The sequence below is a fragment of the Cottoperca gobio genome, chromosome 9 (genome assembly GCF_900634415.1).
Source record: "Cottoperca gobio chromosome 9, fCotGob3.1, whole genome shotgun sequence".
Taxonomy (NCBI): Eukaryota; Metazoa; Chordata; class Actinopteri; order Perciformes; family Bovichtidae; genus Cottoperca; species Cottoperca gobio.
In genome coordinates, this window is record NC_041363.1 from 26,557,199 (window position 1) to 26,581,044 (window position 23,846).

Genomic DNA, 23,846 nt, shown 5'->3' on the forward strand with positions numbered 1-23,846 from the left:
TATTTACTAAAGATTATTTTCATTATGGATTAATCTGCTGCTTATTTCCTACATTCATTTATTGATTGTTTGGTTTGTAAGAATAGTGAAAATAGTGAGAAATTGTTTGTTAACTCCAACCCATAAGTTTTTGTCAATCAACTAATTAATTAATCAACTTATCGTTTCAGCTTGTATAAACCGTTGGCGAGTTTAATAACAAAACAAAAACATATTTTATACATTTCGCATGTTTTCTGTGTAAAAATCTTAATTTGTAAAGTAACTAAAGCAGGTAAATGTAGTGGAGTAGAAGTACCTCAACATTGTACTTAAGTGCATAGCTTGAGTAAATGTAACATTTTAAACCACTGCAAAAGGATTTGATTTACACACACAAGAGGAAGGCAACATATTTGCCTTTAGCTGTATCTCTACTTTTATACATTTGAATATATATATCTCCTGAAATAACCATTTTATATATTTATCTTTAGCAATTGTAATCTTCATATTACTTGATATGGTATATTTACATATTGTATAACACACCCCTGTGTTGCCTTCCAGATCCATCAGAGGTCTCTACGAAGGCTCAAACACATTTTGAGTACTTTTAATACTTCATGTACATTTTAAAACAGATCTATATTCAACATTCCAGGTTAAATATAGTTATATATACTGTAAATGTTAATTCCTTGATTTGATATATTTACATAAGAATGAATGAATTCAACTTGTATTATGGTGACACACATAACTATGCCTTGAACAGCTCTCCGCTGTGAACGAGATGTAGCGTGAGTCAGGGACAAACTTCCGTTTAACGTGCACATATGTCCTTCGTTTGGCTTTGACAGAATATTCCCCAGCCATTATTCTCAAAACTTCAATAAGAGCTTATTTTTAATGAAGGAAACCTTATAACACGTTGTTTTCCTGCACATATATACAGCATATATCCACCTCCTCTAAAGCTCTTTTGCCCATGGAGAAGTGTGTGTTTTACCCCACAAACACTCCTTGTTGTTCCTGCTGATGCTGACCCCTATGTTGCCTTCCTGACCACCAGAGGTCTCTGCCTGCCTCCCTGAGAGCTGAGTCTCTGCAGCTGCCTTCCATCAGCAGCTCTCACATAATCTCTATAAGCAGATGGCTGCATATGAATGCAGAATATGTAGGCAACGGGACAAGATTTTGGTATCGGAAGCATTCTTGTTGCGCCTTTTAGTCCATTAATATTGGCTAATCGTGCAGGCTTTGGTTTAAGTGAGCAGGATTATGGTGTGCCTGCAGAATGTAGAATGAAAGTTGTTGCTGTACTCTGGAAATGCTTTCTGTGTTGATATGTAATACATTTGTTAAGTAGCTGTGATAAGGCCACTGAATGCTGTTCAGGCAAGATCCACATAGATGTCCAAAGTTTATAATCTAGTGTATTTGAACCTCTTTGCCTTTTCAAGTGCAAGTTACTGGTTTACAATAATGTCTCCTAGTCTTTGATCTGTAGGCTATATATTTTAAATCTTCAACTTTATTTTTCATCGTCAGTTGCTGGCCCCTGTGTTTTGTCCCCATCATATTAAAGCTGAACAAATACATATTTAAAATGTAATGTAGGCTACAGCTTGATACAGATCAGATTGATACAGAAATGTGATTCTGGTAAACAATCAATGAATGGAAACACAGAATAAAACTTTATTGTGTTAACTTATCAACACTTTTGACTGAATACTAATCCGTAAATAGTAGTTAAACCGTAAGTACTCCATTTCCTCCATAGACCTCATGTCTAATTGTAACTTCAAACAGAGAACATTTTGTATTTTTCTGTGATTTACACTTAGATTCTGCTCTTTGTATCTACTGCTGACGATGACTTTTACCTGACTGCTGATACATTCTCAAACTGACCATCATGACGTTATACTGGAACACGTACAACTCAGGGAGTGCTAAAACAAACAACCACGCCCATCAGGGTTAAATGCTGTTAATATTAGTGTGTGTGTGTGTGTGTTTGTGTGTGTTTGTGTGTGTGTGTATGAGTGTATGTGTGTGTGTGTGTGTGTATGTGTGTGTATGTGTGTATGCGTGAGTGTGTGTATGTGTGTGTGTGTGTGTGTGAATGTGTATGTGTGAGTGTGTGTATGCGTGAGTGTGTGTATGTGTGTGTGTATGTGTGTGTATGTGTGTATGCGTGAGTGTGTGTATGTGTGTGTGTGTGTGTGTGTGTGTGTGTGTGTGTGTGTGTGTGTGTGTGTGTGTGTGTGTGTGTGTGTGTGTGTGTGTGTGTGTGTATAGGTTTCAAACCATGGGGCAGCATCATATCACACCCAAGAGGTTTGAAATGTCAAACATTTAAAATCACCCAACTGTCAAACACACACACACACACACACACACACACACACACACACACACACACACACACACACACCGACTCATAAAGTGTGTTTTGATGTGCATGACATCATTTTAAAAGCAGATCACTTTCTGTTTATATACACACAGCGTGCCTTCATTGTCTACTACAGGATATATATGTCTGCAACACACACACACACACACACACACACACACACACACACACACACACACACACACACACACACACACACACACACTCATACACACACACGTAACAGCTGTCAGGGAGCAGACATTGTGTGTGTGGGAGATGATTGACACCTGATCACTCATGTTCCACCACTCTTGCGTTCTGGAGCTTTCTACAATCAAATCACATGATTTTCTTCAGCAGTTTCAACAGAACAGTTGTCATGGAAATCTTTTTTTTGCACAGAAAATAATTCAAATATGAACAATGACGTTTCCTTCTTCTCCCAACAAAGACCATGTGATATGACTGAAAGCTCCGGAACAGCTACACAATGAGGAGCATTAAACCGAAGTCTTTAGTTTCAGCTCTCTGCAAGCTGACTTTTATAGAAATTAAATTAAATCAATCTAAAGACTGGTGGAAAGAATCATCCGTGGTATTAAAAGTACGTGATTTGCAGTTAACTCATTTCTGTCCAATGACTATACTGATTATGATACGGAAAAATGCCACATTTGTTCTGATCGGGTACGGACATACGTTGGACAAGTATCAGTATAAATTGGACATTTTTAGATCAAAAGAAAAATCACCTTTGGAATAATTATGTGTTTGCATATCTTTGATGTTCAACTTGTTAATAGATTCCAAATACCAGATACTATATGTATATGTATACATGAGATTACTGTTTCAGACTAAATACAGTATGAAAAGAAAAACACACTTTTCAGCCAAACTGACTGATTTTGAAAATGTCTTCAGATTTGTGCTCAGGCCAGAGAAAACCTCCAGAGGAAAATCTAAATTTCACTTGGGTGGTCTAAAACCAGTAGTATGGCCCTTTAAAGACGAGCGATGACAGGTCTGCAGGCAGGGTCATGTCTTCAGCTCATTCTGTGGTTTCAGTAAACTTTAACGTGCTTCCTGTATTTACAGCTGAGACTCCACTCGGGTGATAAAGCTCAACTCACTCCGTCTGATTTAAGTTCACACTGCTCCCTCCGGAGAGGCTTTACACTCTTAACAGTTACTCTTTACTTACATTTATGCACCTTTATACTTCTTCTCCACTACGTCTCAGAGGTAAATCTTGTACTTTTCACTCCACTACATTTGACAGCTTTAGTTACTTTACAGATTACAGTTATTCCTCCACTACCTGTCCAGTGAAACCATGTATCTCCAGATGTGTTGATGTTTAATGTTTGGTTTGGTTCTCACAGGACAGACAAAGATACTAACTTCTTCACGGGCCAGTCAGTCTATAAATAAGTTCATTCACACGCTGAGCTCTCCCTCCATCCTTCATCTCTCCATCTCTCACTCTCTGTTCGTCCATGTCTCTCACGCCCAGTGTCCCTGCAGTCAGTTCGATTCCAGCACAGTGAGTTCACTGGGAGAGAGAGACAGAGAGAGAGAGAGAGACAGAGAGAGAGACAGAGAGAGAGAGAGAGAAAGAGAGAGAGACAGAGAGAGAGAGAGAGAGAGAGAGAGAGAGAGACAGAGAGAGAGAGAGAGAGAGAGAGAGAGAGAGAGAGAGACAGAGAGAGAGAGAGAGAGAGAGAGAGAGAGAGAGACAGAGAGAGAGAGAGAGAGAGAGAGAGAGAGAGAGAGAGAGGAATACATGAGCAGATGTACTGACAGGAGTTTCACATGTAAAACATTTATTCCTACTGAGTAGGGAGGGACACACACGTACACGCTAACTCACACACACATCATCCACCCTTTGAGGCAGACGGACACGCAGTTGAAGCTCTGAAGGTTTGTTCTGTTCCATTTTTCCTGTTTATCATCAAACGTCATTTTTATCTTTCTTTGTTTGAAGGACTTTTACTTTTCTTTTTTTGAAGTATGCGTTTAGTCTGCTGTTCTGATGTATTTACTGGTTACTTAATAATCAATAACTTTAGTCAAATGTGTCTTTAACAGCTTTAAGTATTGAACTAATTCAAAATATTAACTTTAACTGTTTACAGTGCCGTGTGCAGCTGTGTGGAGTTATTATGTCCAGATGGATTCAAATGAGTTGGATTGAGAAGAGAGATCTTATAATATAACACATATATACAGTTATATTTTGAAAGTCTTTCATGTATGATCATTTAATCAGCTATACAAATATTATATAACTGTTTTGAAAAGTAAATATTCATATATCATTCCCATGATAGGAAGAGTAAAAGAAGTAATAATAGCAACTGTGGTGGTAGAAATGTACTGATATACATTTTTTACATAATCAGGTTATAAAATAGAATAAATGATTGTACGTTGTAACTACCAAGCTGTTTATAAAGTAGTTGAAATTAGCTTGCTAAAGGTAAAATAATGTTACATCAGAAATATATGTGTAATATATGTAAGTATAGATATGAATTTCTAGCTAATCTGCACAACAAATACTTTTTTATTTTTGATACTTTAAATACATTTTGATACATCTGCACAATTTTGAATGCAGTATCTTTACTTAAGTGCAATTTAACAAAAGCTGAAGCCGCCCCAGGCTGTGGTCCGTGCTCTGTGCCGTCACTGTTGACAGGTGAAAAGACTTTAACCCGTTGAACAAGCAGTGGACAGCGAAACAAAGCCTTTCAGCTCGTGTGAAGTTACAGGCTTGGAGAGAGTAAAGGAATACATGGAAAGATGTTACGTAATTAGAATACAGAAAAAACAGATAAAGAAAAAAAAACACAAGGGATTATTAGCAGGATTGTAATTTTAGAATACAGAAGGATATACTACCATGCACATTCGCACACATTACAACACAAGTCTCACAAGGTTGTCACAAAACAACTTCAAATTTCTGGTCCAGCAAACATAGTGCAGGACAAACCGGGAAATGTACATGTAGGCTAGTTCACTTTCATTTCTTTGGGTACTGCTGCTGCTCCAAGTTAAAATCCGGCTACACTAATGTGGCAAATGATTCGAGTCCTTGGACTGTGACAGCATGAACACAGCTGGAAGGCAGGACGTGCACTGCACTGTGACAATTTTCACAATTATTCGTTTCTCTCATCTTTATTTGCATATTTGGTATTTTGATTGTCCAAAATGAATGGAAAGTAATCAAGTTGCTTCACTTCACATATTGTGATATTTGGATAAGGTTACTGAGTACATTTCCATTCCGGTAATTAGTAATTGTTTCAGAAAACCTTTTTAAAGTATCCCTCCCAACCCTGACGCTCAGTGTTGTGTTGTTGCAGATGAACTTGGCTAAGATCCATGAGGGACTGCACATTAAGACGTTCTGGGAGAAGAAGATTAACACTGAATGTCAACATGCTGAGAGCGAAGACCAAAGGAAGAACAAGAGCGCACTCAAAAAGTAAGAAACAATACACACACACACACACACACACACACACACACACACACACACACACACATACACACACACACACACAACCTGAACCGATACAACGACTGTGATAGTCTCACTCTCATGTTCGGATTTATGGGAGACAGAAGAAGTTGCAGCGCTGTCCTCAGAGAGAGAGAGAAGAGTGAGACACGAGCAGTGGTGGGAAAGTATTCAGATCCTTTACTGAAGTAAAAGTACTAATACTACACTGTGAAAATACTCCGCTGCAAGTAAAAATACTGCTTTGAAAATGTAACAAGTTTGTTACCAGCTAAATGTAAGTAAAGTATAAAAGATAAAAGTACTCATAATACTGAAAAAGTACTGAGAGTTGTACAGATGTGATTATTTGTTATTATACTGATGTGTTCATGTGCAATTAGCACTTTGAACTATATATACTTTGTATACTATTGAGTAGTTTAATACATTTAGCATACAATATTAAAAATGCATCCATGTTTTCTACGTGAAGTACGTGAATCTTAGTTAGCAAAGTAACTAAAGCTGCAACTAAAAATACATTTTGTGGAGTAAAATGTACAACATGTCCCTCTGAGAAGTAATGGAGTAGAAGTGCAAATTAGCAAAAACTCCAGTTAAGTACAAGTACCTCAAAAGTGTACAGTATTTGTGAGTCTGTGGAAAACATGATGTTTCTAAGCTGATGGAGGATGAATAACATGATGGCTTGCACTCAAAGTTGTGATGTTACACATGCAATACCTTCCATCCATCCATATCCTGCCCCTTAGGGTCAAAGTTATACAAGTTTAGAATTTTAAATTGGTTTTAATTGTATTTTAGTTTTTGTTAGTTTTTGTTAGGGGCAGGTATAATGTCTCAGAAGTATGTCGCTACATATAAACACAAAGCACACGGTGGAGAACTGTGGAGGAGTGGCCATAATGTTTGCATGTTTTGATTCAGGAATCAACTTTTCACTCTGTCTTTCCATCATACCTGAGCTGGACTGCTTGGTTAAATGACATTTGAGCTACGACAATATTTAAATCATGTTTTTGTTATGTAATTCTGCAAGACTTGACTCCAGACAATAAGGAATAATTGTCAAGCAATTGCGTCAGTCTCTGTGGTTCAATGTCACACGAGTTGAGAAGTGATATAGCTAAAAAACGCAAACTGAAATGAATTTGACTTGAAATGAATGAACCTGGTGCACAGCTACACCTCACCTCCCAGGCCTTGACCCAGAAGGAGCCCCTATTCTGGGCAAAGTGTCTCTCTGCTGAAGATGCAGATCTACGGAGGTCTTTGAATATGGCGTCTGTGATCAAACTGAATGTGGTTTCAGTTGTGGTGGACATGTGACCGTCTGGCAAATAGACACATCTAAAAACAGAAGCGCTCACAAACAGGCTCTCGTCGCTCCGCGAGCTGAAGGACATACCAGGACAAACACGCGACCCTGCAGACAGTCTGCTTGTTAAAGGTCTCAGTAATGATGATCAGTAACAAGCAGAAACATCAGCGGACTGGAACCTGTTCTCACCTCGTACATCCTGTAGACTGACAGGAAATACACGAGCATCAAGAGATATAACCACACATATACAAGGAGATGTTTCTAATATTGTCATACAAGTTTCTTTGTTTCAAATACTGTGCAGGACTTTTCAATTGAAAAGCAAATATATTTAATTCATATTTGTACATTTTCTATTTTCTATGTATGATTCTTGGCTTTTGTAGTTTTTGTGTTTATTTTTGTTATTATTATTTCTATTAATAATAATTATAATTATAATAATTATATTTTTATTTTATCATTAACTGCAATTTGGGTCATGTCAGTAGGCAATTAGCAATTTCTTATTATATAGGTTAATTTGCAATTGTACAATATACTGTATATAAATCGTCTAGCGGCTAACTGCACACCCCATATCATGTAGAGGTATAGTTATTTTGCAAATGCATACCATCCCTTACTATCCAATAACTCAAACAAGTGTTAACACTTTAATATCCAAAAGAACCACATGACAGACATGTAGAATCATCCAAAAATGGTTCTTTAGTAGGAAATGGTTCTGTGTTGAACCACACAGCCTTTTAAAGAACCATTTATCTTCTGTGTGCACTTGTTTTTTCCCGTTCTTTCCTGTTTATTGTTATGCATTATGTGAAAACCTACTAGGAAACTGCAGCTAAATTACAGTCTTTAAATCAGCCTTTTTGTTTTTGTTTTTTCTTATAAAGTAACTTTGACAGACATTTCTGTATTCTGTTTGTCCTTCTAATTGATTTACACGTCCTTTACCTTCTGATGCAGCCATGAAAATAGATGAAAGTGAAGTAGTTTAGAGTTTATACTTGTATTATCCTTACTTTTAACCTGTTTATATTTTTTGCCATTGTGTGTATTCTATATTTGCACTCTTTTGTTAAATAAAGTTGTATCTTCTCTTAACCTTGTTGTTTCATAGATGTTTGGTGTTGACCACAGATCACTAGCACTCAGTACAGTTGATGTATTAGCCGTGCTCGCCGCATCACCACCACTTCTTCTGTCAAACTCCATCATCAGGCGAAGTAGCATATACATCCTCCTATTAAACCTTCACCTCTTTGCGTCACACCAGCCATTAGCCCTATCCCTCCTAACTCCAGTCTTCTCCTCTTCTATCCCCCTTAACCTCACACCACCTCCTCAGCACACCACACCTAATCCCCCTGCTATCCATTACACTGTACCCCTAATCCCCCACCTATCAATACCATGTATCTCCTAATCCCACAGCTATCTATTACAATGTAACCCCCAACCTCACAACTATCCACCCCCCCCCCCGCCGCCTCTAACCCCGGCTCTAGTCCCTGCTAATTATGTGCGTTATGTGTGTGTGACCCGGCCAGAGCCTGGAAAAAAAGGAGTGGAGGTGATAATCACAGAGCGATGAATGATGGAGGCCGGCTGACACTCAGATACACAGAGGCTGAAATTAGAAGAGGATCTGTTTGAGATAATGGAAATAAAGAAATGTGGAAGGAACGCTGGAATTAAATTATATTTTAACTAGGGCTGTCGAATTAGTGCGTTAATTTCAATTAATTAATCACAGAAAAAATAACACGACAAAAAAATAACGCTGATTAATCGCGCTCTTGGATTGCTCCTGAAGTTGTGTGAGTGTGTGTGAATGAACATTCGATTAGACGATGAGTAGTTTGGCACCTTGTATGGCAGCCCTGCCTTCAGTGTATCAATGTGTGTGTGAATGTTGGCATGTAGTGTAAATGCACTTAGAGTGGCCAGAAGAGTAGAAAGGTACTATGTAAATGCAGGTCCATTTACCATTTACCTACACACAGTATAGCCACATAAACACAACAAACAAAGCAGCTTAAGTCATTGAATTAATAATACAGAAGAGAAACAAAATATCAAAATACAATTGTGTTACAAAAATAACCAATTCCACAAGATCTCATAGCAAACTTGATTTCTTTTCTTCTTCTTCATACGAATAAATAGTCATTCTTGGAAAACACAAGTCTTTGAATGACTTCAATTATATATTTATCTACCCTGCCCTTTCACACATTGAATTCCAAAAAAATAGGGTATTAAAATACATTTGTCCTTCTCTGCCAAGGGAAATATCTACTTTCACCCAGGTTTAAATTGTATGTAAGTATATCACACTATGATCACACACACACACACACACACACACACACACACACACACACACACACACACACACACACACGCACACACACACACACACTATTGTGAAAATAATCTGCATTAATCCTCCCACTGTGTCTGATGTCTTGGTCAAATTTAAGAGACGATTGGTCTACAGGGGAGGGTGGTCCGTCGAATTAGCTCAACTAGGCTCCTAGTGTTCAGTTAGATCTCATTTTAAATGCATCTTCTCCTCTCAGTTTCAGCTCTCCGTCCTCACTCAGAACATTGTTCTTCTCTCCCAAAACACGTGCTTTTCCAAAAAGGTCTCCAGAGTTCCCTGTTTGTCGTTTGATAGATTCAGCCATCTTTTGTTGTTCAGAGACTGAAGCAACATTTGGACACAAATTAAAATAAATCAATACAATTCTTTAAAAATAAATGTGTTTTAGTCTATAAAGTTTGGGCCATGAGTTTATTTTAATTTAATTAATTTTAAATAAATTACAAGTTTAAAGGCCCTGAGAACTAAAACAAAAATCAAAAGTCAATCAGTGCTCTCTCCAGTAGATGTTTGAGGGCTTTATGGATCTGTTTACCTGTCTGCCAGCCTGTCTGTCTGCCTGCCTGTCTGTCTGAATGTCTGTCTGCCAGCCAGCCTGCTCGTCTGCCTGTGGTTTGCTGAGATGAGGTGGAATATGAGCAGCTTAAAGGACAAATGAAATAATTCAAAAAACTCGACAGGAAGGTGACGAAGACACAGTGAGGGTTAGGTTACAATCACACACACACACACACACACACACACACACACACACACACACACACACACACACACACACACACACACACACACAGTGAAGTTGGTGTGTACTTGAATGATGGTATTATAAAGGAGTGAAGTGAACCGCTGATGTGACAGAGATAACATTGCAGCTGTCCAGATAGATACCAGATCTGCCTCGACTCAGAGACACTAAATCTGACCTCTGTGCTGCTTCTACACACACTGTGACTAAGTGGAGGAGATCATGACAATTAAGCAACAGTAAATAACGGAATGCTGTTATAAGCTGGTCCGCCAGCGCAAAACAAAACATTACATTTTTTGAACACATATCCGTATGACAGAAACGTATGCTGGCGTATATGAAAATTTGTCAGAGTCCAAATACGTCCAACTTTTCATCTGATCAGATCGGAAAAGTGAACATATACAGATACACATGTCTAACCTATTGATAGCGCATCACTTACTAATACAAAATGTATCAGACGAATGCATAACGTATACAAAAATATGGCGTATACAAAATATCGGCAACACGCTGATGTACGTTGATATAAGGTAAGGTATTCGTTAAGAGCTCACTGTGTTACGCTGGGGTGCGTTGTTGAACGCTGATGTTTTGAGCATGTTCAAAATTACCAGACGTAAACCGACGTGTGCTTCATAAGATATGCAGACGTTACGTTAGACATACGTGAATACGGAATACGAACGTGAATACTTACCTACGTAAATATAATACGTGAATACCTACGTGAATACCTACGTGAATACCTACGTGAATACGTTAGAGGAACGTTAGATATAGGCTACGTCGGCTGACGGTGAACCCTACAGCCAATTTATCGATAACGAGTGGATACCCTATTCCTACCCTATGAATCACATCTGAATCACAACAGCGTGATAGATCACTTTGCCACTCTCAACAAGAGAAGGAATTATTTGATGCTTCCACCTACAAGTGTCTGAAAGCGCACCAGATTTTTGGCAAATGTACTTTCTTTTGGGCAAGGGGGACATGTGTCCTGTTAGAAATTGGTGTCAGTGTTTTCTCCAATCATTCAATGTTTTTATGATGATAAATTAAAGAGGAAAATATGTCTTGCTTTGTAGTTATTGCCATCCCAGTAAGGGCAAACATTCTTATAGTTTCACCCCAACCCCATGGGCTCACAGAGATTAGCAAGTATAAGATTAGTAAGAAACCATTAGAAATTCACATCCAAATGAAAACAACTGGGATTCCCGGCTCATGCTCCTTTTTGAAGAATAAAGTTTTCAAAATGAAAATATTTCACTTAATTGTCATTGGTTATGGTATTTTTTATACTTTGATTGATTGATATATTTTTCATATTAGTGTTGAGAGTTGTGCCCCCTCCCCTTACCAAGACCACACAGTTCTATTGGATCTAGCATCTTCATGTTGCTCTCAAAGTGCACCAGATGCGACAATTCACTTTAAAATGTTAAAAACATTCTGCCCCTGGACCCCCCCTAGATTATGTGAAGTCCACCCTACTCCTAAAACATGTCAACATGACTAAGGCCAGGTAACATGGACCTGGTTAACATGACTAATATATTGACGACCAGCACAAAACACTGTGTGTGTGTAGTGGCTTTGCTCAGTGCAAAACTCCCAGACTTACTTCTCCATCATCATGCCATCTGAGTTCCTTTAATGGTAACTGTACTACCGTGCAGGTGCACACAGCTCCACCTCACCTCTGGGCTAAACCCACCCAAACTTGAAAACCTAGCTACGCAATATATTATACACAATATAAAGAATGAATTAGAATACCTATGTACCTAGAATAACTATGTAAAATACTACAACTAAAATATCGTAGATCGTATGGACCCAGTTTACAGGTGAAATACTGAAATAAAATGTGAGGAACACATGAATGCATCAACACTTTTAATATAATATATATTATTCTCAAATAGGCCATAATGTCTGCATGATGAGTATTTGTAGTTTTGGTAATTGAAGTATTATTTTAATATTAGAGATTATATGGACCGAGTTTAGAGATTAAATACTGCCCCATGTTTCTTTGGAGCAGGTGGATCAGAACTACACATTGAATCTGTAAAGAAAACTTCCTATGTGTGTTCCCAGGCTGAGGGAGGAGTGGCTGGTCCGCCTGGAGAACCGAACCAAACACCTGAAGAGCCTCAACGACAACTACGTCAGGAAGGTCAAAGTGGAGCAATCAGATGACCAGACATGAGATTAAAAAACAAATAAACAGGGACGATGAGGATAAACTGTAGCAGCATCATGTTAAGAGCAACAAAGGGATGTTTTGACAAATAAAAACTTTAATTCTGTAGAATTTAATCGATTGTTTGCAAGAATTATGAAATTGTGTGCACAAAATAGTTACTAATAATAAAACAATAAAACTAAAAGAATACAACAATTTTTTTTGACAAACTATTTTGCACAGGTTTTGGTCACTGTGGACTACAGACCAGATGATAAACGTTACTGTGGTGATAAGAACAGGGCTGCAGCAGGACCAGTGTCCCTTTGAAGTCATGTAATCAGGCGTAGATGTAATCACAGATAAAAAAAACTGAGCCTGGCAAGTATAGAAAATGGCTGCGAATGATGTTGAACCAACAAACAAAACAATCTCTACCCGACTACAGTAGGTTCACAGCAGTTGAGAGGCAGCTGTGGCTCAGGAGGTAGAGCGGGTCATCCCGCCTCACAGCCGCTCGGCCTCGGGCTCATACACATGAAGGAAGAGAATCCACTCTGAATTCGGCTGTAAGTGCAGTTTACAACTGTTGGGACCTAATGATTTAAATAATGGCTATTCAAGTGTTGTTACTGGAAAGTTTATTTACATAGAAACAAACTATACGCAGATTTACAGATGAGAGAAACTAACCAATCAGTAGAAAACAATCCAATAAAAACATTTAAAAATACATGAAAAACAATACAGAGAAAAAGAAGAGTAATATATATATATATATATATATATATATATATATATATATATATATATATATATTCCTCTCTGGGAACCATCACCTTATCGTGGTGGAGAGGTTTGTGTGTCCCTATGAACCTGAGAGCTGTGTTGTCTGGAGCCTAGTGCTCCTGGTAGGGTCTCCCAAGGCAAATTGGTCTCAGGTGAGGGGCCAGACTAAGAATGGTTCAAAAACGACTTCATGAAAGAAAGGGAAAGGAAAGGAGAGACCCTGCCCGGAGGAAGCCCGGGGCCCCCGTCTGGAGCCAGGCCCAGAGGGAGGGCCCGACAGCGAGCGCCTGGTGGCCGGGTTTGCCACGGAGCCCGGTCGGGCACAGCCCGAAGAAGCTACGTGGTGCCTCCCATCCATCCATCCTGTGGGCCCACCACTCATGGGAAAAACCGCTGGGGTCGGGTGCGCTGTCACATGGGTGGCAGTGATGGTCAGGGACCTCGACGGACCAGACCCGGGCAGCAGAGGCTGGCTCTGGGGACGTGGAACGTCACCTCTCTGTGGGGGAAGGAGCCTGAACTAGTGCGGGAGTTGGATCGCTACCAGTTGGATCTGGTGGGGCTTACCTCCACGCACAGTCTTGGCTCTGGAACCGTACTCCTGGATAGGGGTTGGACTCTATTCTTCTCCGGAGTTGCCCAAGGTGTGAGGCGTCGGGCCGGGGTGGGGATACTCACTAGCCCCCGGCTGAGCGCCGCTACGTTGGAGTTTATCCCGGTGGACGAGAGGGTCGCCTCCCTACGCCTTCGGGTTATGGGGGGGAAAACTCTGACTGTTGTTTGTGCCTATGCCCCAAACCGCAGTTCTGAGTATTCGGCCTTCTTGGAGACCCTGAATGGAGCCCTGCAGGGGGCTCCAGTAGGGGACTCCGTAGTCTTGCTGGGAGACTTCAACGCACACGTGGGAAACGATGGAGACACCTGGAGAGGCGTGATTGGGAGGAAGGGCCTCCCTGATCTAAACCCGAACGGTCGTTTGTTGTTGGACTTCTGTGCTAGCCATGGAATGGCCATAACAAACACCATGTTCGAACATAAGGATGCTCATAAGTGCACGTGGTACCAGAGCACCCTAGGCCAAAGGTCAATGATCGATTTCGTAATCGTATCATCTGACCTGAGGCCGCATGTTTTGGACACTCGGGTGAAGAGAGGGGCGGAGCTGTCGACTGATCACTCACGGTGGTGAGTTGGATCAAGGGGTGGGGGAAGACTCTGGACAGACCTGGTAAACCCAAACGGGTAGTGCGGGTGAACTGGGAACGTCTGGAGGAAGCCCCTGTCCTGGGGATCTTTAACTCACACCTCCGGCGGAGCTTTTCAGCTTTCCCTGTGGAGGTTGGGGGCATTGAACCTGAGTGGGCGATGTTCAAAACCTCTATTGCTGAAGCTGCGGTGATGAGCTGTGGTCTCAAGGTCTTAGGTGCCTCAAGGTGTAGTCGTGGAGGAGAGGGGTTGCAGTTCGGTGACCTGAGGATCTCATCGCTGCTCTTTGCAGATGATGTGGTCCTTATGGCATCATCGGTCTGTGACCTTCAACAGTCACTGGATCGGTTCGCAGCCGAGTGTGAAGCGGTTGGGATGAGGATCAGCACCTCCAAATCTGAGGCCATGGCTCTCAGCAGGAAACCGGTGGATTGCCTACTCCGGGTAGGGAATGAGCCATTACCCCAAGTGAAGGAGTTCAAGTACCTCGGGGTCTTGTTCGCGAGTGAGGGGACAATGGAGCAAGAGATTGGCCGGAGAATCGGAGCAGCGGGGGCGGAGAAGGGAAGATTGGGGTTCCTTACTGGAGCTGCTGCCCCCGCGACCCGATCCCGGATAAGCGGTAGACGATGGATGGATGGATGGATATATTTATATTCTTCTCATCACACAGATGAGTAACATAAACTACAGGCCAACGCCACACAGAGTATAAGATAGCAGTGTCTCTCAGAGTTTCATCACTTTGGTGGAATTTGGTGGATATTCTTGCCCTGTGCTGCCAACTCCTTTCCAATGAAAGTAGCTAGCAGCAGTAGCTCCAATAGTCGCTACAGCTAGAATCTTTCTTATAAATTGAACATAAATATAACATAATACATATTTTATTGCTCTGTTAACAATTAAACTCTACATTTCAACTGATACATACAATTAAACATACACATGTTTCTTTCAGAATAAAAGTTGCCTTTCTAAAACAATAATAACAATAATAATAATAATAATAATAATAATAATAATAATAATAATAATAATAATAATAATAATAATAAATTGAATTTATTTATCGGCTTTTCGAGACCTCAAAGCCGATAAATAAATGAGCTGTTCTTTTCACAATAAAAGTTATCTTGGTGAATGATACATGGATATAGAATGTGCTCAGTACATGCTGTGGACGGGTAAGATGGAGGTGTTTTTGGTCTTTTCCAGCAGTTTCTCTTTCAGTGTTTTTTTCTGGACTTCGTGCCAGACGTATCGAGTGTTTTCTACAGGTGGAGGAAGTCTCGCCCCTGTACACTGCACCTTCTCTCCGTCCTCATTGCGTTGGACGTGGTCGGGCACCAGCACCACCAGCGTGTTGAAGCACAGGCCGTCCGTCTTCCCATGCTGCCGACCATTGTGCTGCAGGCTGAAGACACCCAGTGTGTTGACGTCTTGGTCGTAGTACGCCGACGGCATAGCCTCCTGCACCACCATGTTTGCCGCCCACGTCACAGCGTGGGTCTTCACCGCCGCCGCCGTGGGGAGGTGGAGCCCTGGTGCTGCAGGACAGAAGAGAGAAGGGGTGGTGGGTTAGTTCATGAAGCTTCAGATGATAAAACACAAAGGAGGTTGTTGTCCCTATTTGTCTCTCTGACTCCACTCATGGGTAATATAAAACAACAACAGTATTTTAGTTTACCACACATATGTGTTGTCTGAGTAAAGATTTTAATGAAGATACAATCTAATTTGCATTTTCATTTTTACATCCTCGTATGGGCATTCTATGACCATATCAAAAATGAAAATAAAAAGCTGTTTGACATTTAATTTTCAAAGTTGTACTGTAAAGTGGACAATATCCAAATGGTATTTTTTGAAAATGAATATACAATATACATAATTTTCTTAAAAACTAATGTATAGACAAAAATAATCCCTCTAAATCAATCATTGCTTATGACTGACTGGAAGTGTCTGTATCTGCAGAGACCCTGCAGACCTCTGCCTGGATTTTCTCTTTTCTTCTTATTTTGCTGTGTTCGAGATATTTCTGGGCATCAACAAACAGCCTTTGGGCCCCACATGGATGTGTAACCCTCAGCCAATAAGCAGGATGTGCAAGTTGTAAAATGCCGGCACTTTGTAATGCCCATTGGCTTCAGGACACACGCCATTTAGCGCGTGTACAAAGCGCTGGAGAACAGGTTGGTTCCTCGCTGTTGGTCCATCTCTCTCCTCTGCTGTGTGCTGCTTTTTGTCAGTTTGACCGAGTGAGCCAGAGACATGCACACACACAGCAGACACACACAGCAGGATGAAGCATGCCCTCGGCTTTGTTCTCGTTAACGTAAAAAAACTTAGAAGTAGTTCACGTCAACATCTGAGTAGAAATTACAACTGGCATACTTAGATGTATCAGACTTGGCACTTAGTAAACATAACAAAAGTTGGACATCAGAAATGTTGGAGAGTAACTTCTAATGGAAAAACTGACACATGTATTGAGACTACAACAACTATATTTTGTTTTTCTTTTACAATAAAGATTTAAGTGGAATTTGGAAAAAACGTTTCAAACTTTTTACTTTTCAGCAGAAAACATCAACCAAAAACCTTAAATTAATAAAATGTTTTAATGTGATGAGCAGTCTTTGGGTTTTCTCAGACGGGTGGCTGGCGTCTCCCTTAGAGAGAGGGTGAGAAGCTCAGCCATCCGGGAGAGACTCGGAGTAGAGTCGCTGCTCCTTTGAGTTGAAAGGAGCCAGTTGAGGTGGTTCATCTAGTAAGGATGCTACCTGGGCGCCTCCCTAGGGAGATGTTCCAGGCCTGTCCAGCTGGGAGGAGACCCGGGGAAGACCCATGACTCGGTGGAGAAATTATATCTCCTCACTGGGAACGCCTCGGGATCCCCAAGTCGGAGCTGGCGGATGTGGCCCGGAGAAGGGAAGTTTGGGGTTCCTTACTGGAGCTGCTGCCCCCGCGTCCCGACCCCAGATAAGCGGTAGACGATGGATGGATGGATGGATGGATGGATGATGAGTAGTTGGGTACCTTTAATGAGCAGGACCCAGATCTTGTCCTCAGCGTTGGTGAAAACCAGGACGAGTCTCTGCACCACGTGACGGCAGCTCATGTCTACAGGTAACGTGACAGGATGCCAGGGATCCTGACGGTACCTGAAAGCAGCACAGCAGCCGGGGTCGGTGTTTGTGTTCAGCTTCATAATTGTACTTTTTCCATCCTAATTCAGACCATGTTGATTAAAGCATTACATAATTTGACAAGCTTTGTTAAAACAAAACTGACACTAATCTCAATAACCACAAATATAACAACAATGGTAGATATGCTGTAACTTTAAGAAAAAGATCCTAGGACAGGATATAAAAATGAGTTTTATAGGAAAGGACAGGGACAGACTGAGATCAGACAGATCTCATCTCTTTGTGTGCAGTACATCTTTAGCTTAGCTCAGCACAAAGACTCAGAGTTTAATGTCGTACTTGAGTCCGCAGCCGATGAGACGGAGGATGTCTCGTCCTCTCAGAGGGAGGACGGACTGTCTGTCCCACCAGGAGGCCTGAAGAGACTCCTGGTCTGCTGCTGTCAGGTTCTTTAGACTCCCACCTGATACACAGAGCGGATATTTACTTCATCAAAGTCATCATATATGATTAATGACAAAGAAAAGCAGTAAATTCTCCAGTTGGAGAAGGTTCAGCCAGAGCAAGACTGGATTTCTTTCAATATTTTTGCTTGAAAGATCATTTTAACAATTAACAGATTATTAAAATAGTTGTGAGCTAAAAGTCAACAGAGGCAATGTTAAACTGTACGATAAAAGCATGAGTCTTCACTTTACCTGCAGAAATATTTAGATTTACAATCTCACCCTGCTGGTATTTCTAGTTTTAATAAATCCACCACATATACAATATATAAAATATAAACACTTTGTCTCACCTGACAAATTCTCAAGCTTTAAATCTCCCCTCAAGACATATTGGTGTTAATTTGATATATTTTAAGTTCAGAGACACAACAACATAAGGCAATTAATTATGTTGTTGTTCTCATAAGCACAAAAGTACAAACATGTGAGTGCATGTGTGACATCTGACCTGTGACTTTGGCGAGGAAGATGAAGCGGATCCACTGTGGTCCCTGCTCCTGGATCAGCAGCAAGGTGATTGGCTCACAGTCAAACCCCGCCTCCTCCTTCACCTGCAGACACCCAGGTAACCAGGACAAGAGTGTTACATTAATATAAGGCTTTTAGCAGCAACAGAGTAATATAACATGTTACTAATAGGACTTTAGTAACATTATGATTACACTTACTGTCATAACGGCTACACTCTGAAATTGAGTGTTTATTGTTTTAATTTTTTCAGTCATCCACACCGCGCCACTTCCACCAGTGCGCCAGAAAAAACAGACCAAAAGAATCCTGTTGCTGAAACTAATATAAGGAGGCAATTTAAATAATAAGTGGTAACACCTGCAAGTGAATGCAGCTCTGCACTCAGGAGAGCCACATTCGGTTGTACAATATTGCCCACCCCTGGATTTATAATGAACTGCAATAAACTTCTGTGCTTTGATTATTAAACAACATGACCCTCTTCCATGTTATAATGCCCAGTCATACTTCTCCGCTGATTTGGTGAAAGTAACGCAAAAGTAGTGTAATTAGTAACTCTACACAGACAGTAATGTTGTGAAGTAACTTAATATTTGAAATGAAAGTAACAAGACATATGTCATTTATTACATTTGAACAGTAACCTGCCCAACGCTGCTCACCTCCCTCGTCAGCGCCTCCTCCAGGCTCTCCCCCACCTCCACCCTCCCTGCAGGCAGGTACCACTGCTTATAACAGTCCTGCTTCGCCTCCTGCACCATCAGCACCTCCTCCTAATGGACCACACACACACACACACACACACACACACATTTCATATACCCAACAATTAATACAATAATGAAGCCAACAGTTGGATACTGATGAAGAGGTAACCTTCTCGTTGAAGATGACGGCGCAGACGATGTAGGTGACGGTCTTCCTCAGAGTCGCCGGTTTGCTCTGCTCCAGGCCCACGTCACACCCGGTGACCTCTGACCCCTGACCGCTCAGCAGCTTCTCCACCTGATCCTCCACCTGCCACCACTCCTCCTTCGTCACCTCCATGTCTGCAGGTACACACACACATACACACACACACACACACACACAGGAAAATAAATACATCATAATACATACTTCATAAGTTTTAGCACAGATTGTTGTGATACAAAATATTCGTGTAACATCTCAAAGTGGTGTATTGCACTAAAGTAAGAGAAACAGACGACAGAGCAGCAAAGTCAGTTACAGGTGATCCTTCATTACAAAGTGAACTTCTGCAGCAGGGTTTTCATTTATCTGTTTATTTTGGAGGTTGTAGTTCCTGGTGGGGTTGTGTAGAAGGTTGCTGTTCGAGTGGAGGGCCACATGGAGACAATCCTCAGTATATATCATTTATTTTATTATGGAATTGATAAATATTGTGATGAAGTGCCTTTGCTGGGGGAGGGAAACTGTTAACAGATAAAACAGTCTTAGATGTGTAACAAGGATTTCAAACTAAATTAGTTATTAATGCTGATTCTTAAAGAGACAACTTTCTGTGGTGGCAAAGTAGAGACAGTCTGCAGTCTGGGTGTCATGATAGACACTGATTTAACCTTTAGTGCGGCTGCAACTACCAACTATTTTCATTATCGATTAATCTGTCGATAATCTTTTCAATAAATCGAAAATCGTTTAATCAATGAAACGGCAAACATTTGTCAAAAAATGGGCATCAAAACTTCACAGAGCCAAACTTGACGTCTTCTCATGTCTTGTTTTGTTCGACCAAAATTCCAAATACCCAGAAGTATTCAGTTTCTGATGATCAATGACACAGAAAATAAGGAAATCCTCTTATTTGTTTCAATATTTCTACTTGAGAAATTACTGAAACGATTATCGATTAACACAATAGTTGCCGATTATTTCTCTGTTGAATTGACTTATGCTTTCAGCTCTGAACTTTAGTAAGCATAGTGACAACATCTGCAAGACTGCATTTTTATAGATGAGAAACAATACAAAAGTCCGATATCTTGTTCTTTCTGATGCTTTGATTTGGTCTCATCTGGACTTTAGCGACACTCTTTTGACTGGATTACTCAAAAATATCAGGTAACAGATTTCAGATGTTTTGTATAACTAGTTTATAAGATTTAACACCTCCAGAGTGAACCGACCCTCTCTCCCGCTTTACTTCCAGCTGCTTCCTCGGTCTTTCGGTGTTTAATCTTGCTGAAAGTTTATTCTTTATTAAATTTAGTTTAAAGTTTTTTAAAAGTGATTCCTATAGTTACATCCTATTATATTTGTGTGAATTTTTAAATATTTAAATTCTTATACATAAAATTTGATGTTTAAACACTTTGTAAGTATGAAAGGTGCAACACAATAGTTTATTATTGGTATTATTATCCCATATTAAATACCTGACAAATTAGCCACAAAGCTACAGCTGCAATCCTGGAAATCTGAAACGGTTCCTACATTTTAAATGTTGCTAAGAGCTAGGAGAACATTAGGTACATTTTGTCGCCTGGAAAGTTTCATGGCTATTAGTCCAATAATGGAGATATTTCAGTCTGGGAGTTAGTCTACTTTATACTTACTACTGCTTTATACTGTCCATACTCCACTACATCTCAGAGAGAAATGTTGAATTATTTACTCTGCTGCGTTTATTTAACAGTTACTTAACAGATTAGGATTTCTAAAACAAACGATTGATCCGTTTATAAAATATGATGCTGTGCTGTAGATTTAACTATCCAACAGCATTTAAAGTAGTTACAATTATTAGAGTATTAATCTAATGACTTAAAGTTAACTTAATGATTGATCCACAGTCTATGTGCTGTTCATGTCAAACCTTTGTCAGGATATCTGCAAAGTCCTTTGTATAACCACCAACTCTTGTGTTTATATTCCTTTACTATAAAAACAATATATATATATATATATATATATATATATATATATATATATATATATATATATATATATATATATATATAGTGGAGGAATCTCACACACACACACACACACACACACACACACACACACACACACAAATAGCTGAAAACTTAAAGCACTTCATCTTATTCATACAATAATGCAATAACGATTATTATTATTATTATTATTATTACTATTATAAATCTTCTCAAAGTATCATTATATCACACAAACCTACTTCCTCTTATCTTGCCTCAGTTCTATTTCCAAAGCCTGACTAATAAGTAGATCAGTATTAGTATTAGTATATATGTAGTATCAGTATTACATTGGTTAGTACTGCTTATTTTTCTGTCAGTGTTCTTATAGTTAACACTCATTAATGTCATTTAACTAGACAGTGCTAATTAAAGTCTAAAATTGAAAAAATGTGTCTGTTTTAAATAAATGTGTATGTGATGTAACCACGGTGCTATGAAAAGCTTCTTTTAAAGATTAGATAAGATAAGCCTTAAAGGATCCCTAGAGGGGAAATTCAGGTGTGCAGCAGCACAAAGACATACATAAGTACAGATACAGAGAGAAGTAATAATACAAATAAATCAAATAGGAAGTATGTACAAGTAGTATAAGAGTAGAAACTATACAAGAACTATAGAAGAGCAATTAAAGACAAAATTGCAAGGAAAAGTGACATGATAGGATCAATAGCAGTGAATCTAGTGTATATGTTAACAGTGCACTGTACACTAGAATAATATGTATAAGTGATGATACTTATAGAAATAAAGCATAGTTTATGATGACAGCATAACATAAACATAGAATAGTATGATATAAAAAAGTGCAGTATAGTATAAGATATAATATTAATATATAGTCTATGTATATATATAGACTATATATAAGTATAAGGCGTGATGTCATAGTAGTAGTATTATTATTAATAATAATAACAATAATAATAACAATAATAATAATAAGAATGATTACTATAGTAGCATAACCTAGTATAGTGCAGTATGTATATAATAGAGTATGGTACCGTGTAATAAAATATATAATAAAACTAATAATAATAATAATCCTTTAGTGAGCTATAGTATTAAATAAATAGTAAGCATATTATAATATGAAAAGATGAAAACACAGACCCAATTATTAAAATATTTAACAATACATAAATACTAAATGTAAGTATAATTTGTGTTGACAACTATCCTAACATACATTAGTTATTGGTTTATAAGCTCAACTAAATAGAGGACTCTGTCAGAAGCTAACGTTAGCTTAATAAAAAATCAGTTTTTTCCAACTTATCAAACTTCACAACAGGAAATGATACACATCAAAAAACTCTGAAAAATCTATAGAAATAAACGCACAAACCTTTCTGTTTTTAACGGCCGTGTTAACTTTCCATGCAGTGATTATGTGCTGACCGACGCTGCTGCTCTGTTTTGACATTTGACACCTTCAAACCAAACAGGAAATACACATACTCTTCCGGTTCGGGGTTTTCAAAATGAAAGCAGTGGTGAATATACGTAACTGCATCAGAATTCATCAGCTTTATTGCCAACATACAAGACATTTGCTTTGGTGCATAACATAAAAACAGTAAGACAAAAAGAAAGTATGCAAGTATCGCAAAAACCGGAAAACATAAATATAGTATACAAGAAAGAAAATTACAAATTTAAAGTATTCAATACAGAGAATTGCTACTTTCAGTAGGACATTTTTGTATATAATTGGATGCATTAATGGGTTGATCTTATGTGGCAGCTGGTAAAGGTGAAGCTCAGTTTAATTACTTTATACACAGCTGGGTAGTAGGGATGTGGCCCGGATGAAGGGAAGATTGGGGTTCCTTACTGGAGCTGCTGCCCACGCGACCCGATCCCGGATAAGCGGTAGACGATGGATGGATGGATGGATGGACAGCTGGGTAGATTAATCTATAATAATACATCATAATTTATTAGTTGATTATGTTTTTATATTAATAATTTGTAAAGTAACTAAAGTTATCAAATACATTTAGTGCAGTAAAAAGTACAATAGTCATTGCTGTAGTGGAGCAGAAGTATACAATTGCAGAAAATGAAAGTAAAGTACAAGTATCCTACCTCAGAAATGGTTTTGACCACTGGGTGCTAGAATAGGTTAAAATATACCTCCACACGCTATGTGG

The 23,846-nt window shown here is 39.3% G+C and overlaps 2 protein-coding genes across 2 annotated transcripts; one reads left to right on the forward strand and one right to left on the reverse strand.

Annotated features, from left to right (window-relative positions):
- The first annotated feature begins 4,245 nt into the window (after positions 1-4,245).
- Positions 4,246-12,903, forward strand: LOC115013728 (protein FAM240B). The gene is made up of 3 exons (XM_029440206.1): positions 4,246-4,315; positions 5,770-5,891; positions 12,507-12,903. Exons 2-3 carry the CDS (start codon positions 5,770-5,772, stop codon positions 12,616-12,618), a joined length of 234 nt encoding a protein of 77 aa, XP_029296066.1. The 5' UTR covers positions 4,246-4,315; the 3' UTR covers positions 12,619-12,903.
- A 2,248-nt stretch (positions 12,904-15,151) lies between these two features.
- Positions 15,152-23,136, reverse strand: nudt18 (nudix (nucleoside diphosphate linked moiety X)-type motif 18). Its single transcript, XM_029440549.1, has 7 exons — positions 23,039-23,136; positions 19,601-19,773; positions 19,387-19,497; positions 18,702-18,804; positions 18,084-18,207; positions 17,632-17,756; positions 15,152-16,136 (listed from the first exon to the last, which is right to left on the reverse strand). Exons 2-7 carry the CDS (start codon positions 19,769-19,771, stop codon positions 15,754-15,756), a joined length of 1,017 nt encoding a protein of 338 aa, XP_029296409.1. The 5' UTR covers positions 19,772-19,773; positions 23,039-23,136; the 3' UTR covers positions 15,152-15,753.
- Positions 23,137-23,846: the final 710 nt, after the last annotated feature.

Excerpts from the sequence above, each read along its gene's own strand:
- LOC115013728 (XM_029440206.1), top strand. The coding sequence starts at position 5,770 with ATGAACTTGGCTAAGATCCATGAGGGACTGCACATTAAGACGTTCTGG. Across the intron at positions 5,892-12,506 it reads AACAAGAGCGCACTCAAAAA|GCTGAGGGAGGAGTGGCTGG; the intron begins GTAAGAAACAAT and ends GTGTGTTCCCAG.
- nudt18 (XM_029440549.1), bottom strand. The coding sequence starts at position 19,771 with ATGGAGGTGACGAAGGAGGAGTGGTGGCAGGTGGAGGATCAGGTGGAG. Across the intron at positions 18,805-19,386 it reads AGGAGGCGCTGACGAGGGAG|GTGAAGGAGGAGGCGGGGTT; the intron begins GTGAGCAGCGTT and ends GGGTGTCTGCAG. Across the intron at positions 16,137-17,631 it reads CTGGGTCCTGCTCATTAAAG|CACCAGGGCTCCACCTCCCC; the intron begins GTACCCAACTAC and ends TCTGTCCTGCAG.